Source organism: Anopheles coluzzii, chromosome 3 (assembly GCF_943734685.1).
Source record: "Anopheles coluzzii chromosome 3, AcolN3, whole genome shotgun sequence".
In the NCBI taxonomy this organism is placed as follows: Eukaryota; Metazoa; Arthropoda; class Insecta; order Diptera; family Culicidae; genus Anopheles; species Anopheles coluzzii.
This window is the reverse complement of record NC_064671.1, coordinates 51,483,113-51,501,534: the sequence shown is the minus strand read 5'-3', so window position 1 is coordinate 51,501,534 and position 18,422 is coordinate 51,483,113. Positions and strand designations below refer to the sequence as shown.

General features: G+C 49.5%; 1 protein-coding gene across 1 annotated transcript; it reads right to left on the bottom strand.

Annotated features, from left to right (window-relative positions):
* Nucleotides 1-5,404: 5,404 nt before the first annotated feature.
* LOC120956094 (uncharacterized) lies at nucleotides 5,405-10,690 on the bottom strand. Its single transcript, XM_049608913.1, has one exon. It carries the CDS (start codon nucleotides 10,688-10,690, stop codon nucleotides 5,405-5,407), a length of 5,286 nt encoding a protein of 1,761 aa, XP_049464870.1.
* Between the last annotated feature and the right edge of the window lie 7,732 nt (nucleotides 10,691-18,422).

Sequence of the window (18,422 nt, the reverse complement as noted above, 5' to 3'; positions counted from 1 at the left end):
GCGGAAAGGCAAAGGTTGCCCCTCTGAAGCCTTTGACGATACCAAAGATGGAGTTACAAGCCTGCTTGTTAGGTGCACGGCTTCTGAAGTCCACGGAACAGCATCACCCGATTCCTGTTAAAAAACGGGTGCTCTGGACGGACAGCACGGTGGCGCTATCATGGATACATGCCGACCCTAGGAATTACAGGCCATTTGTCGCGAATAGAGTGGCGGAGATTCAGGAGAACACCAACGTGAATGAGTGGCGATGGGTGCCCACTCAGGACAATCCAGCAGACGAAGCTACCAAATGGAAAGGGCGTGCGAACTTCAACTGGGATGGCATTTGGTTCCAGGGTCCATCATTTCTGCTGCAGGATGAAGAGTCTTGGCCGACGAGAAGACTCGTTTCAACTACTCCGGAGGAAGAGATACGGCGGGTCAACCTTCACCGTGAGAAGTTGAATCCTGGACTTCTCCCTCTAAAAGCTGAACGCTTCAGCCGCCTGGAAAGAATGATCAGGACGTTGGCGTGGATTGTCAGGTACGTGGACAATTTGATGAGAAAGGTGGGAGGAGCCCCTCTACACCTTGGGATCCTCTCTCAAGACGAATTGGAGAGAGCGGAGACGTTCGCGTGGAAGCAAGCGCAAGGGGAATATTTTCAGGATGAAGTACGAGTCCTGAGTGTCGGTGAGGGAACAGGAAGGAGTACCGTGCCTAAGGAAAGTCCTATCTATGGTCTCTTACCCTACGCGGATGAGCGTGGTGTTTTGCGCATGCGGGGACGGATTGGAGCAGCTCCGGAACTGCCATATGCTGCCAGGTACCCAATCGTATTGCCACGTGACGCATGGATAACCCACTTGCTGGTGGACGAATTTCATCGCCGGTTTCGACACGCCAATAACGAAACCGTGGTGAACGAGCTGAGGCAGTATTTCCAGATCCCAAAGATGAGACGGTTGGTTTCAAAAGTGGTTCGACAATGCGTGTTCTGCCATATACGACGAACATTGCCACAGATCCCCCCCGATGGCTCCATTACCGAAACAGCGGCTCACTGCATTCGTGAGGCCGTTCACATTTGTGGGACTGGACTACTTTGGACCGCTGTTGGTGAGGAGAGGAAGGGCACAGGAGAAACGATGGGTGGCGCTTTTCACATGCCTAACCATAAGAGCAATTCATTTAGAAGTTGTGAGTAGTCTTTCCACAGATTCCTGTATTTTGGCAGTGAGACGCTTTGTGGCCAGGAGAGGCGCTCCCGTTGAGGTGTTCAGCGACAACGGGACGAATTTCGTGGGAGCCAGCCAGCAGCTAAGGAAGGAAATCGACGAGCGCAACGATGCCTTAGCTGCGACCTTTACCAACGCGAACACCCGATGGACGTTCAACCCCCCTGGCGCACCCCATATGGGAGGGGTATGGGAACGCATGGTGCGATCGGTAAAGGCTGCGATGAGTACGATGACGGAACTACAGCGTACACCTGATGACGAGACGCTGCTTATGGTGATAGTGGAAGCGGAGGGAATGATCAACACACGCCCACTGACGTACATCCCGCTGGAATCGGCGGATCAGGAGTCTCTTACTCCTAACCACTTCTTGCTGGGCAGTTCATCGGGAGTGAAGCAGAGACCGGTGGCACCGACTAGCCTTCAGACGGGGTTACGGAGCAACTGGAAAATGGTGCAACATATCCTGGACGGGTTTTGGAGACGGTGGATAAAAGAGTATCTTCCGGTGTTGGCACGGCAAAGCAAATGGTTTGAGACTGTGAGAGAGATTGAGGTTGGAGACATTGCCCAACCAACCAAACCGAGCTCTTTCGAAGCAAATCCTTCGTGATGAGCGAGAAAGCATGTCACGCATCTCACGTGTTGCCATGCGAACAGATGTGCGTGTAGATGTGTGAGTGCGCGGAGAAAAATTGATGGATGACGAATGGAGGAAGGGGAGGAGCTTCACTCTGTCGAAGCATCTGAAGGGGGGCCGAACGCTCTCTTCACATTTTGCGAAGAATCAGTTTAACTCAAACGCTTGGCAAAGAGGATATACTACTTTGAGGCACTAAATATTTCAGGCAATGGAGTCTTGGTCTATTAGTATTAGTATAAATTATTTCCCTTACCCCATTTATGAATTAATTTAAAGGAATAAACATTAATCTGAGTAAAATTTCAAAAGTCACTTTTAGCAAAAAACTTTTTCCAAATGTGTTTTGAAATTCTGAATCGATCTTGTAAAGAGGGTTTTTTCATACAATGCGTACTTTTTAAGATATTTGGAAAAGTACGGTTCATAGGGTGCGCGGATGATATACTAGCAATGCTATTACAATGAAATGCTATTCCGCTCTATGAAATTTTCAGCTGAGCGATTTGGTCTGTTTACGTTAGAACCGCTCCATTATTATTGCGCCTTTTACGTCCTCACGCGCGAATTCACAAATAGTTAAAGTGTTAGGCCCGCTTGTGATGAACAGTAGATTCACCTGCTACCATGTTTCAATTCTCTGATTAAATCGCACGTAATAAATAAATCGAATATCTCTCCTTCCAATTTCAATTAAAAACACATAACCACTGCACATAAGGTAGGAAGATAGATGAGAGGAGGAGGAGGAGGAGGGGCTATAAACACGTACGTAAATAAAAGGGGGCAGGGCGCGCGTGTGAGCGAGAAAGCGGCAGCATACGAGAGATTTTTTTCTTTCTCTTTTGTAGCATTTTGGCTAAACACCCGAGCCTAACTTCGGTAGGAACTGCCTATCAAAGTTGATACACCTTCGGTAGAGAACTTCTATCGAAGGTATATCGAAGCAAATTTACTTCGAAAGAGCACGGTTTGGTTGGTTGGGTGTTCTGATAGTCGACGGTGGCGCTAGGAATCAGTGGAAGAGAGGGATAGTAGAACGAGTGGTTTCGGGAGCCGACGGGCGGATACGACAAGCTTGGGTGCGAACAAACACAGGGACCCTCAGAAGGCCGGCGGCTAAACTTGCCTTATTAGAGATAAGAAAGGGTGACCAATAGCGTATTGGTCACGGGCTGGCCCAACAGTCAAAAGCCGAAGATTTTATATTGACCTTTCACTTTTTCTATCTGTCTCTCGCTCTAATTTGAGCGATTTTCCCCTGATGAGTGTCCCCGAGCCTCCTCGTGTGGTTGTTGTTGTTGGAAGTTGAAACCGAACCCCCTTCGTGCGCTGCCAAAATCAGCGAAGAACGAAATCGAGTGGCTCAAGCGAAAAAACGGAAAAAATTATGAACACTCAAGTGTGCTGTGACAATAACACACACGCACGCACAAGGCGACACCCGTAATCTGGTGCGATACCGGCTTTCAGTGGCGCAGTACACACATGCACACATTTGGCCACACCTGTGGCTCTGTTCTAGCTCTGTTCTGGCTCTGTTCTAGTGCAGGTAGTTTTCTGCAGTCCACGGTGATACTACACACAGCCACGCACTTGGCGATACACGCTGTGTGGTGGACGTTCAGAATTCAGTGGTACAAATACACACATGCATACACTTGGCGACACACGCTCTGCTGTGCGGTGAGATTTGTGTTCTGTGTCCAGTGGTGCAAATATACACACACGCACTTGGCTACACACGTAGTACGGCGCGGTTGGCTTGGCAGAAGCGCATACACACATTCACGCAGTAGGCTTTACTTTCAGTCCAGTGAGGTTGGTGCTTGTGTGGTGTTTCAGCGCTTAATTTGAGGTAAGTAAAAGTGATTAAAATTATCAACCAACATCCCCCCTTCTAATTAATATCATTTTTCTTCCATTTCATGTGTGTTTCACGGCGAACGGAGACAACAAAACCTGTGGCTGTGTCGTAGTGTTGGAGCAGTGGCCCGTAGAGTGCAGCGAGAAGAACTAGGCGCGACAGCGATGTGGAGCAGAAAGTGCTGTGCTGATTTTAATTTTTCTTTGTGCGAGTGTAAAAAGTGTTTTTTTTATTATGTGCGTTAATTTAGAATTAAGTGCAATGATTATTGTGCATGTGTTGTGTTTTTTTTTGTATTCTATGTTGGTTCGATATTCAATAAATCGAATCATATTGATATAATGGTCCGCACTGTATCATTTCGGAAAGAAATCCTGGCAAAAAGGGGGAGGGGGCTATTTTAACGAAGGGTCGTGCCGAACCCCGTTCGGGGTTTGCTTCGGCTTCGGGTTTGCTTCGGCTTCGGGACCCGACGGATCGGTTGAATAATTTCGCCAACTCAGCTTCAAAGCCAGCTTCAATCTCAGCGGATCTCTGAGTGCTGGTGACCGGTGGGTACCCACCGGGCACCAGCACTCAGAGATCGCTTGAATACGCGCTTGAAAAAGAACTTGAGTTGGCGAAATTATTCAAGTGATCCGTCGGGTCCCGAAGCCGAAGTAAACCCGAAGCCGAAGCAAAACCCGAACGGGGTTCGGCACGAACCTTCGTTTAATTAGCCCCCTCCCCCTTTTTTGCCAGGATTTCTTTCCGAAATGATACAGTGCGGACCATTATATCAACATGATTCGATTTATTGGATATCGAACCAACATAGAATACAAAAAAAACACACAACACATGCACAATAATCACTGCACTTAATTCTAAATTAACGCACATAATAAAAAAACACTTTTTACACTCGCACAAAGAAAAATTAAAATCAGCACAGCACTTTCTGCTCCACATCGCTGTCGCGCCTAGTTCTTCTCGCTGCACTCTACGGGCCACTGCTCCAACACTACGACACAGCCACAGGTTTTGTTGTCTCCGTTCGCCGTGAAACACACATGAAATGGAAAAAAAATGATTATAATTAGAAGGGGGGATGTTGGTTGATAATTTTAATCACTTTTACTTACCTCAAATTAAGCGCTGAAACACCATACAAGCACCAACCTCACTGGACTGAAAGTAAAGCCTACTGCGTGAATGTGTGTATGCGCTTCTGCCAAGCCAACCGCGCCGTACTACGTGTGTAGCCAAGTGCGTGTGTGTATATTTGCACCACTGGACACAGAACACAAATCTCACCGCACAGCAGAGCGTGTGTCGCCAAGTGTATGTGTTAATGATGAAGAGGAAGTTTGGTAATGATGAAGACACGATGTTGTTGCTTTGAACTCTGGAACTTGACTAAATGTATTCAGGAAAAACACTCGCTTATATACGGCAGAATTCGGGAATTCGAGCTGCACTTGCGGTAATTCGAGCTGCACTTGCGGAAATTCGAGCTGCACGATACCGATCTACAGCAAATTGCACTGCGTAATAGAATTATGATTAAGTAAAATTTACACGTAGGTAAATTTCTTGAAAGCGCCCTCTACCTTACGCTAGGCGTACTAAGGGTGACGCGTTACCATTACGCTTGCCGTAACATACTCCCCCGCGTTGAATTATCTAATTCAACTAGGATGAACTGGATGGCTCGTCGGTGGGAAGAACGCAGATTTTAGAGATGGAACGCTTGAAGTCTCCATCTTTCGTCTTGACGATGACCACTCGGATGTTGTCGTCAGCTCCCTTGATGATCTGCGTGACGCGGCCAAGACACCATTTCGATGGAGGTAGACCGTCCTCCTTCAGCAGCACCATGGTATCCAGCTTCACGTTGTCCTTCTGCTTGGTCCACTTGGTTCTCTGCTGTAGTCCGGACAAGTAGTCTGTTGACCAACGTTTCCATAGCCGACGGACAAACTCCTGCACCTTTTGCCAGCGATCGAGACGGTTGAACGGCAGCTTTTCCAGCGATGGTTCGGCCAGGGATACGATGGGGCGATGAATGAGGAAGTGACCTGGAGTCAGCACTTCCAGATCAGATGGATCATTGGAGAGTGGTGTAAGTGGTCTAGAGTTGAGGCATCCTTCAATCTGGATCAGTAGCGTGTTGAGTTCGTCGCTCGTGAGGATGGCGTTCCCAACGGTTGGCTTGCAGTGTGTTTTGAAAGACTTCACTGCCGCCTCCCAAAGACCTCCAAAGTTGGGTGAGCGAGGTGGGATGAACTTGAACTGGATGCCATCGTCGATGCAGGACTTAATCACTGATGTTTGCCACTGGTGGTTGAATTGCTTGGACAAGGAGGCAATTTCTCGGGAGGCGCCCAAGAAATTCCTAGCGTTGTCGCATTCGATGATAGCCGGTTTCCCGCGTCGTCCGATGAATCGTCGAAGTGCCGCAAGGAATGCGTTGGTAGACAGGTCTGCTACCAATTCGATGTGTACAGCCTTCACTGCCATACAGACGAAAATCGCTACGTAGCCCTTGATGAGTTGCGCCTTCCGAGATGTGTGTCGATAGTGTATCGGTCCACACAAGTCGACTCCGGTGTGTAAGAAAGTTGACGTTGGTGAAACTCTCTCTGCTGGAAGGTCGCCCATGAGTTGTTGTGCAGGTGTGGGGCGGCAACGGTAGCATTTGTAGCAGGAGTGAACGATTCTTCTGGCCAGGTTTTTTGCTCGCAGTGGCCAGAATCGTTCTCGCATGCTCGCTATTAGCAGTTGTGGATTTGCATGTTGATAGGTCCGATGATACAGAGTTGCAATCTGATTCGTCAGCGGATGGTTGGCGGGTAAGATGTATGGATGCTTTCGGTCGAACGGGATTGGTGCATGTCGCAATCTTCCGCCCACTCGTAGCAGGCCATCTTGTAGAAACGGTGCTAGTAGTTTTAAAGGTGAGTTGTTGCCGACCGAATCGCCTTTCGATAGATGTTTGATGTCTTCTGGGAATGATTCAGCTTGAGTTAGGCGAACTAGACACAGTGTAGATTCGGCTAGTTCCTCCAAGCTGAGATGATGATCCAATCTGCGTTGTTGATGATTAGCAGGATTCGTATTGTGTCGGAATCTTCTTAGCCACGCAACCAGACGTTGCAGTCCGGTGAACGTTGAACGGAGGCTAAAAAGTTCGTTCGGAGCCACGGATTGTACAGCCATGCAGATTGGTCGCTCCTCCAATTCGTCCGTGGTGAATTCTTCCTGTCGAGGTTGATGAGTATTCGGCCATTCCTCTGATGGTTGCGCCAGCCAGTCTGGTCCGTGCCACCAAAGGGTTGAAGTTTCCAGCTGATCTGCATCCATTCCTCGGGAGATGATGTCCGCAGGATTGTCCGTTCCTGGTACGTGTCTCCACTCCTTGCCGTGAGTGATGTGTTGGATCTCGGACACCCGGTTAGCGATGAAGGTTTTCCAGCGTGACGGAGTTGCAGACAACCAATGCAGGACGATGGTGGAGTCAGACCAAAAGATGGTCTCGACCTGAAGCTTCAAGGCGTCTGACACCTTCTCGTACGAGTGTGCCAGTAGCAGTGCTGCAGAAAGCTCCAGCCGGGGTAAGCAAACACGCTTTTGTTTACGGGAGTCTGCTAGTGGTGCCACCTTGGATTTTGCAGTGATGAGGTTGGTTGTCACACGTCCATCGGTGTTGGTCGAACGCAAGTAAATCGCCGCTCCGTACGCCTTCTCGGATGCATCACAAAAGCAATGCATTTGTAGATTCGTTGCTCGTTGATCGGTTAAGAGCCAGCGTGGAATGTGGATCGTTTGCAGCATGGCCAACTTCTCGCGAAACAAAAGCCATCGGTTTTGTAGTGCTGGTGTTAACGGCTCGTCCCAGGCGATCTGACATCTCCACAGCTCTTGAAGGAACAGCTTGGCTTGGATGATAACTGGTCCAACCAGTCCGATTGGGTCGAACAGTTTCGCGACATCCGAAAGCGCGTTTCGTTTGGTGATGATGTTGTCTGCGTTCCAGCGTGGGATGTTGAACACAAAAGCGTCGGTGGAAACGTTCCACTTCAGTCCAAGTGTCTTGATGATCGGTGACTTCGCATCCAAGTTGAGAATCGTCCTTTCATCTTGCAGATGCTGGGGCAGATGTTCGAAGATCTGCCTGTTGTTGGTGGCCCATTTCCGCAAGCAGAATCCACCAGACGCCAGGAGATCGATGAGTTGCTGACATACTCGTTGACCCTCGGGAATGCTGTTTACGCCAGTCAGCATGTCGTCCATGTAGAAATCTCGTCCGAGGATGGTTGCCGCTTCGGGATGGGTGCTAGCTCCGACCTGAGATAGCACTTGCAGGGTTTTGGTGGCCAAATACGGTGCACATGATGTGCCGTAGGTGACGGTGTTGAGCTGGAACGTTCGTATCGGCTCGGTTGGAGAATTTCGCCACAGGATTCGTTGCAGCGGACGATCGATGGAAGCTATGTTGATTTGCCGGTACATCTTCTCGATGTCTGCTACCAGGGCAAATTTCGACATTCTAAACCGCAATAGAATGGACATCAGGTCGTCTTGGATAGTGGGTCCGATCATCAGTGCATCGTTTAAAGATGTTCCGGTGTCTGATGCACACGAAGCGTCGAACACCACTCGGAGTTTAGTGGTGGTACTATCTGGTCGCACGATGCAGTGATGTGGAAGATAGTATGAGGGGGATGAAGTTGTAGTATCACTCTCGGCTACTTCTGTCATGTGCTGAAGTTCTGCGTACTCCTCGATGAATTGTGTGTAAGCTGTCTTCAACGAGGCATTCGAGGATAGCCGACGTTCCAAGGCAAGGAACCGGCGTGTGGCTATCCCTTTAGAATCCCCAAGAAGAGCCAGCTTCTCCTCTCGTTTCGGTAGCTGCACGATGAATCGACCATCGGTGTCTCTGGTGGTGGTGGTTGCGAACTGTTTCTCACAGTTGCTCTCCTCGACGGATAATGTACTGGTAGCTCGGCATGACTCCAGCTCCCAGAATTTGCTCAGCTGCTCTTCGATGCTCGTACTGCAGACGTGTCCAACGATGGATGAAGGTGGTGGTGGTGCATGAACATTAACTCTGCCTGCTATCACCCAACCAAAAGCAGTGTTTTGGAGTGTCACTCTTTCGTGGGATAGCTTGATGAGTCCTTCCTTAACGACGTCGTAGTACAGCTCTGCTCCGATGATGAGGTCGATCGGGCCAGGACTGTGAAACGAAGGATCGGCCAGCTGAACTTGACGAGGTATCTGCCAGCTGCTTGTGTTGATACGGCTTGATGGGAGCTCACGAGTGAGCTTGCTGAGTACGTGGAACTTTCCGGACGCTGCGTATTCGCTGTCTAAAGAATGGATCTTTAACACAGCCGAATGTTGTGACGTCACGGAAACTTCTCCGATTCCTCCGATGCGATGATTCTCTCGCCGTTTCGCCACACCCAGCCGTTGAGTAAGGCGCTCGGTAACGATGTTGAGTTGTGCTCCGGAATCCAGCAAGGCACGTGCTAGATGACATCGTCCGTGATTGTCCTCTACCTGGACCAGCACGGTTTGCAGCAACACAACACTGTTTTCGATCTGGATGGAACAGTGGGTAAGGGACTGAGGAGGACAGGTAGAACTCGTGGATGGAGCATCCGACGCCTCAGTTGCTGGCGCTGCTTCGTGCAGCAACGTATGATGCCGTTGTTGGCAGATCTTACATCCGCTTGATGTGCACTGTCGTAAACGATGAGCTGGAGAAAGGCAGTTGAAGCACAATCCTTTCGACTGCACTAGTTGCTTTCTATCTGCAACACTCATATTGTTCATTAATTCACACCGGAACACTGAATGTTTCGAAACATCGCACAATTTGCACTTTTCGTTGTACGCAACACTATGCACAGCACTGGTCGCAGCATGGATGGTTTGCACTCGAGGGTTGCTGCGCATGGTGTCGCCGGTTCTGGCTCCGCTGGCTGGCTTGGAGAAGGACTTCAGTACATGGCAATGGTTGCGGACGAATTGCACTAAGTCTTTGTACGTTGGGATGGTCGTAGACTTCCGGTGAAGCTCCCAATGACGCAGGGTTGTTGGATCCAGCAGCGAGCTTAGCCTGAACACCAGTAGCGTGCTCCATGCATCTGGTTTCTCGCCTTCCTTTTCGAGCATTCGAAGGTTACGCTCGAAGTCGTCGACGAGTCGGCTTAGCGAATCTGCACATTCTCTCTTCAGTGGCGATATGTTGAATAACGCCTCAACGGTGGTTTTCACGATGAGGTACTTGTTCTCGTAGCGCTCGGACAACAGCTTCCAGGCTACGTCGTAGTTTTTGGATGTAATTTCCAATGCGTCGATCACCGCGCGTGCGTCCTTCGTCAGCGACGCAGCAAGGTAATGCAGCTTGTCACATTCGGTCAGCTGTTCTGACGAATGTATCAGTGATTGAAACGCGTCACGGAAGGCAGGCCAGTCGCGAATATTTCCGTCGAAATGTGGTAGCACGATTTCGGGAAGTCTTGCACGCACCGGGACTGTCGTGGGTTTCTGCTCACTGCCGAAAAATGGGTTTGGTGTTGTAGGCAATGGGATCTGCGATGCCAACTGGTATTCGATGTTTTTGCTTAACTCGAATACTTTGTCGTCGAACACGCCATATCGCTCGATTGCCTCCTGAGCCTGGTCGTCGCTCACAACGTCCAAGATCGAGTCGTACCATTGTTTGTAGTCCAAAGCAAGCACCTTCACTCGGTCTGCTATGGTTTTCAGCGAGTGAACGTCGGTGCTGTGTTTGACGAACATCTGTTCTAGACGGTCAAGCTGCCACTCCAGGTGAGTGCGTTGACGGTCCAATTTGGTGACGTCTGGAACGGAGCCAAATTCTCTGACGGTGGAACTTTGGCTTTCCTCCATGTCGTTGGCCGCTGGAACCACTTCTTTGACGGGAGAATGGTCAACGGGCATAGTTTCACTTTCTAACACAAACTTTACTTTTCACAAACTTCCCTAAACGCGAACTGTGGATCACTCGCACACTAATCCGGTTCGAAGGACCAAATGTTAATGATGAAGAGGAAGTTTGGTAATGATGAAGACACGATGTTGTTGCTTTGAACTCTGGAACTTGACTAAATGTATTCAGGAAAAACACTCGCTTATATACGGCAGAATTCGGGAATTCGAGCTGCACTTGCGGTAATTCGAGCTGCACTTGCGGAAATTCGAGCTGCACGATACCGATCTACAGCAAATTGCACTGCGTAATAGAATTATGATTAAGTAAAATTTACACGTAGGTAAATTTCTTGAAAGCGCCCTCTACCTTACGCTAGGCGTACTAAGGGTGACGCGTTACCATTACGCTTGCCGTAACAGTATGCATGTGTGTATTTGTACCACTGAATTCTGAACGTCCACCACACAGCGTGTATCGCCAAGTGCGTGGCTGTGTGTAGTATCACCGTGGACTGCAGAAAACTACCTGCACTAGAACAGAGCCAGAACAGAGCTAGAACAGAGCCACAGGTGTGGCCAAATGTGTGCATGTGTGTACTGCGCCACTGAAAGCCGGTATCGCACCAGATTACGGGTGTCGCCTTGTGCGTGCGTGTGTGTTATTGTCACAGCACACTTGAGTGTTCATAATTTTTTCCGTTTTTTCGCTTGAGCCACTCGATTTCGTTCTTCGCTGATTTTGGCAGCGCACGAAGGGGGTTCGGTTTCAACTTCCAACAACAACAACCACACGAGGAGGCTCGGGGACACTCATCAGGGGAAAATCGCTCAAATTAGAGCGAGAGACAGATAGAAAAAGTGAAAGGTCAATATAAAATCTTCGGCTTTTGACTGTTGGGTATTGTGTGTGACGAATGTAGAACGGCTTACCACGCGAAGTGCATTGCAATAGATGATGCCGCTAAAGACCAGGAATGGTTTTGTGATAAGTGCGCGAACGCCACGAAAGAGCAATCTACATCCACGCCAACGGGTTACCGTCAGCCGGCGGATAACACGATGATGGAGATAAGTCGCATCTTTGAGCAGATGAAGGCCTGCATGGAGAGTGGGGTGAGACAGAAAAGCGCACCGCCGCGGAAAACGTGCTACGCCTGCAACATTCCTGGTGATACCGATATGATTGAGTGCAACGGGTGTAACCGGTACGTGCACCTTACCTGTTTGACCGGAAGTGAGTCATCCTCCTCACGGAAGTGGCTTTGTGCCTTCTGCACCCTCAATAAGATGAAAGAGCAGTGTACCATCCCGCTCGACCAGGTGATGAATAGACTGGAGAGCATCGAGCGCAAAATGGAGACGACTGCGAAAGCGCCGCCTCCCATGCATGGCTACGCGTCATGTTCAACAACGTATGGACTTTCGATGGAGGGCGCTGGCGATATAACACGAAGTCAAGCGTCCGCTAGGCAAGCTGGTGCCGGAAAACTACCAACATTCTCCGGTAACCCTGAAGAATGGGGTATGTTTATTTCCACCTTCGAGGAAACTATGCAACTCTGCGGTTTCACCGACAGAGAAAACGTAAACCGTCTCCAGCACGCGCTTTAAGGAAAGGCGCTTAAGGCAGTGTAGCTGCGTCTTCGGAAGGCGGAAAACCTAGAAGAAATCATCGAAACCCTACGCACCATGTATGGACGCCCACAGCTTATAGTGAATACCCTAATGGAGCAGATTAGAAAGGCTCCGACGCCTCGAGTGGAAAAGTTAGAGTCGATAGTCGAATACGGCGTTATGGTAGAGGAGATTCATGCTGCCGTGAAAACCAGTGGTCTGGAGCTACGCTACGACGGTCCGATTCTGGAAGAATTAGTCGGACGCCTTCCCTCAGTTGTAGCGTTCTTATGGGGAATGCAACGAGTGGGAAAAGCGCCAGCCACGCTTGCGGAATTCAGTGAGTGGATGCGGAACGCCAGGGAAGCTGCACTGATCGCTTCTCCGTCATCAAAACAGACGGAAGAAAGACGCACCACTAAGCATCTGAATGTCCATGTACCGTCCGACCAACCGGACCAGTCCGCCCAACGGAAGTGTGCATGCAGTGAGAATTGCAACCAACTGGACGAATGCGAGGCGTTTCGTCTGCTAGCTCCCGCCGATAGATGGAAGCACATTAGGAGTGAGCGTCTGTGCAGCACGTGCTTACGACGCCATAGGAAAACTTGCCGCGTCACACGACGGTGCGACGTAGATGGATGCTCCAGACCTCATCATCCGTTACTACATTTACAACCCAAGCGGAGGCTGGCCGAAGATAGAAGGTATGGTTCTAACATGTCTCACTCCACAGGGTCGCATGGCGATGGTGGTATACTGCTTCGCTATGTTCCTGTAACGCTGCATGGACCAGGTGGACGAACACTGAACACCACGGCGCTCCTAGATGAGAGGTATCTACTGTCACGCTAATGGAGCACCGGCTGGTGAAGGAGCTTGGAGTCGAAGGATCAGCAAAGCCGCTGTGTCTAAGCTGGACCGGTGGTCAAGCCCGTGAGGAGCGAGAGTCTGTGGAAACAGCCATTACCATCTCTGGAACGCGGGACGGCGATACAAAGTTCATTATGCCAGCCGTACGAACGGTACGTTCACTGGGTTTGCCGTCGCAATCGCTGCAAGTAGAAAGGTTATTGGATCAATATAAACACCTTCATTCGCTACCGATATCGTCTTATGTTTCAGCTGTGCCACGACTACTGATCGGAATCGACAACTATCACTTGACTAGACCACTAAGGACGGTGGAAGGAGACGCTAATGAACCTACTGCAACAAAAACGCGTCTTGGTTGGGTGGTTTCAGGTAATATCGGTAAAGAGCGCAGCGCTTTCGAGCAACATCCCGTATCTACTCATGGTTTGCTATTGTACGAATGTCAAAACCTTGACGCAAGGATCGAAGCTGCGTTGAAAGGAGGTTTTGCTCTGGAAGACGTTCGAACAAATGATACTAAAACCTTTATGTCGAAGCACGATGAACAAGCCATTCAGATTCTGCACGCTCGAACGAAACGAATAGACGGTAGATATGAAACAGGATTACTGTGGCGACATGAAGGACTCAAGCTACCTAATAACAAACCTATGGCTCGGAAGAGGTTGGAGTGTTTAGAACGGCGAATGAAACGAACTACGGGGCTTAGAGAAACCTTGAACGATAAAATATGGAGCTACCTGGAGAAAGGTTACGTTCGACAACTATCGGAGGACGAAAAAACAGCTACCCACCCAAGAGTTTGGTACACTGGTGGACATAAAAATAGGAACTTTTTTCTGTGACCGAAAGACATAGTTCTTGTCAGAAATATTTGGTAGCCCTGAAAAGGACTGTTTAAGTGGTTGTTGGGAGGAGGTGTTGCGGTGTTCCACTGAGCGAAAACACATTCTAACGGTCAATCTGGTGACCGTTATTCGCTATCACTTCCTGACAGCGTTTGGCCATATCGCCGATGAGATTACGGCATTCGCTTCTGTCTATGCGTTCCCACATAAACTTGCAGCGTGTCCATAGATCATCGGCTGAACGTGCAGGCTGGTTCTTAAGCTGACGCTTGAGAGTTGACCACAGATTTTCAATCGGGTTGAGGTCAGGACTCAACGCAGGCCACGGTAGAACTTGCACATCCTGGTTTGCCAAATAACATTTAACTGTTCGCGATGTGTGCTTAGAGTCGTTATCATGCTGAAAGATGTAATGCTCTTCGTCTCCGAATTGTTGTCGGGCGTATGGCAACATCTCACGACTAAGTATTTTTCTATACCCTTCCGAGTTCAGTGTCCCGTTGATACGGAACAAAGGACCCGTGCCGTGCCAGGAGAAGCAACCCCACACCATTACGTGGCCGCCTCCGTGCTTTAGGGTTTTTATCGTATTTTTCGGATGATACGCCTGATTAGGAAAGCGCCAGACGTATTTAATACCGTCCGAACCATCCACATTGATTCTGGACTCATCCGAAAAAATGATTTTGCTCCACCAAAAGATGGATGCAGCTAAATGTTCTTCGGCAAACCGAATGCGCGCTTCTACGTGGTGCGGCTGCAGCTTACGAACCTTCCTCGGTCTCCGGGCACAGAACCCAGCGGCGTGTAAACGGCGAGACACCGTTTTCGCCGAAACTTGCAAACCAAGCTCCTGCTTGATACGAGTGCAAGTTTTGAAAGGATCCGCCCTGATCATCTCAACAATCCGCGCGTCAACGTCGGCCGTTGTTTTTCGCGGACGACCTGTCGATTTACCCGTAGCCTCGCTACGAATGGCGTTGTCAACAAACGTCCGCGAACGGCCGAACGCCTTGCAGATTGTCTTGATTGGCACGTTCTCACGATACAGCCCCTGAATGTGTTTTCGCTCCTCTGGTGTGCAGTGCTTTCCGCGACCCATGATGATTTTGTGGAATTTTTAAACAGCAACCTTTCACCTTGACCACTGATGGAAGAATGAAGCACAACACGGTTTGGCCCTCCTTTTATACTGCCGCAAAACGCTGCCGGCACTCAAAACTCAGATAAGTAGCGCACCAAAAATGAGAGTATAAAAGGCAAAATTCGGCTATTACAAATTCAGTACGCCTCGAACTGTTGGCGATGACACACCTAGTGTATGCAAAAAAAACACAAAAAAAATTTTTTTTTCCTATTTTAATGTCCACCAGTGTACCTGCCTATTTTTCCCGTGATTAACCCCAACAAGCCGGGCAAAGTACGCATAGTCTGGGATGCCGCAGCAACGTTTAGAGGGGTTTCTTTAAATTCTATGCTGTTAACTGGTCCAGATATTTTAGCTCCTCTTCCGTCAGTGCTGCAGAGGTTTAGAGAATATCGAGTAGCAGTAGCGGCCGATATACGCGAGATGTACCACCAGGTGCTATAAATCGAGACGACCAGAACAGTCAACGGTTTTTGTGGCGTTGGCGGGACGATCAAGAAATCGACGAATACGTGATGATGCGGATGACGTTTGGAGCAGCGTGTTCACCGAGCTGCGCGCAGTTTGTAAAAAATACGAACGCGGACAGATACGCTTCGTTATACCCGCGCGCAGTAGAATCCGTAAAGAGCGATCACTACGTCGATGACCTGCTCGTTAGTACAGAAACTGTCGACGAAGCAAAACAACTAGCACGACAGATAACAGAAATACATGAAGATGGAGGTTTCCTGCTACATAACTGGTTATCGAACAATCGAGAAGTCCTTAGCTGTGTAGACGAAGGCGGCCAGACACACAAAGATCTAGACATTAGTGCCACACCCGTGGCGCAGAAGATCCTGGGAATGTGGTGGGACACCCAAGCGGATACATTTCGGTTCAGGGCTCCCGCTCACGATTTGGAACTTCTACAAGGGAAGACTGTCCCTACGAAACGAGAAGTCCTCCAAGTATTGATGAGAATCTACGACCCATTAGGTCTGATCGCCGGTCTACTTTTCTACTTAAAGGTCTTGCTGCAAGAGATATGGAGAAGTGGAGCCGGATGGGATGAACCCATCCCAACAGATCTTCAAGGAAAGTGGGTGGAATGGATCAGCTGCCTCCCTCACCTAGAAGCGATTAGAATCCCGCGGTGTTACCGACTTTCGCTACCACTAGAGAAGTGTAAACTGCAGCTGCACGTCTTTGTAGACGCTGGGAAGGACGGATTTACTGCCGTGGCCTACTTTCGCTACTATCGGGATAGCGACGCAGAGATAACTCTCGTGGGAGCCAAGACCCGCGTAGCGCCGTTAAGGTATCTATCAGTGCCTCGCCTCGAACTACAATCCGCTGTACTGGGTACAAAACTTGCGAAAAGTATAGCCGATGCCCATCGAGAGAAGATTTCGGAACGGTTCTTCTGGACCGACTCGAAGGATGTTATCCTTTGGATCAATTCGGACCATAGAAAATACAGTACGTTCGTGGCACATCGAACTGGCGCAATACTAGAAGCTACAGATCCCCACGAATGGCGCTGGGTGCCCACGAAATACAACGTCGCGGATGAAGGGACCACATGGTCAAAACTTGGCCACCATCTCACAAGCAGCGACTGGTTTACAGGACCATCCTTTCTTAGCCAACCAGAGTCGGAATGGCCTAAACTGACCATGCGCGAGCGAACAACAAACGAGGAGATTCGAAAAACTGTTTGCAATCATGTCGTCAAGGTGCCGGTGTTCGAAGCGGAACGATTTTCGCGATAGGTTAAACTAAAAAACGCTATGGGATACGTGTGGCGTTTCATCAACAACTGCAAGGTGCCCAAAAGTCAAAAGGATGGACGATCGTTCGGTCCCCTAAGCATCGCAGAACTGCATCAGGCGGACAGAAGTATATTGCGAGAGGTGCAACAGATGGTATATCCGGAAGAGTACCGCATCCTTCACAAAGCCAGAGACAACGCCGAGCCCACACTTTTCGTTCATCGCTCTAGTCCGCTGCGCAAAAGAAGCCCCTACATGGATCGAGATGGTGTCCTTAGGGTCAAAGGTAGAATCGACGCGTGCTCATTCATTAGCGAAGATACAAAACGTCCGGTGATCCTGCCCAAAGCTAATTTCGTCACGGACCTGATCATCGATTTCTACCACCGAAAATATCGACACGCGAACCACCTTGTCCTAATAAATGAAGTTCGCCAACGGTACGATATTCCCGCACTAAGAGCAGCGTGTGGTCGAGTGCAAGCTAGGTGCCAGCTGTGCCGAATAAAAAAGACGAAACCGAATGTACCGATGATGGGAGAACTACCGGAATGCCGCTTGTCACCCTGCACTCGACCCTTCACCTTTACCGGAGTGGACTATTTTGGACCGTTCACGGTAGTAAACGGTAGGAAAACGGAGAAAAGATGGGGAGTTCTCTTTACCTGTCTGGTGGTGCGGGCGATACACATTGAAGTCGCGCATACACTGTCCACTAGTTCCTGCATCCTCGCCCTCCGCAACTTCATAGCTCGCCGAGGAACACCAAACGAGATAGTATCTGACCGGGGTACCAACTTCGTCGGCGCCAATCGGGAACTCCAGGAAGGGCTAAAAGATATAAACATGAGTAAGATCGTCGAGGAGCTGAACCTTACCAGCGTAAAGTAAGGTGCCAGGAGCACCGCATTTTGGAGGTGCCTGGGAGCGGCTCGTACAATCGGTGAAGAAAACATTGGCAAACATTCAGTATCTGATCCATCAGATGCGGTGTTCAACAGTTGGTTGATGGAAGTGGAATTTATCATCAATTCTCGTCCTCTTACAGATGTTCCGGTTGATCGTGAAGAGGACTCCCCGCTTACGCCAAACCTCTTCCTTCTCGGATCCTCGTGCGGGGCCAAGCCGATAACCAGCTACGATGTGTCGGCCGAGTCTATAAAAAACACCTGGAAGACGTCACAGGTGTACGCCGATATCTTCTGGCGAAAGTGGGTGTCGTGCTACCTGCCCACTCTTACCAAGCGGACCAAGTGGTTTGACACTGTGAAACCTATTACGGTGGGCGACGTGGTGCTAATCGTCGACGAAACACTCCCGCGCGGATGCTGGCCAAAGGGACACGTAGTTCGAGCCATCGTATCGAGAGACGGCGCGGTCAGACAAGTACACGTGCAAACGGCATCCGGAAAAATAATCGAAAGGCCGGCTGTCAAGATAGCAGTAATTGACGTATCCGCATGAAAGTGTTTGCAATGTTTACAAACACTGGGGGCCAG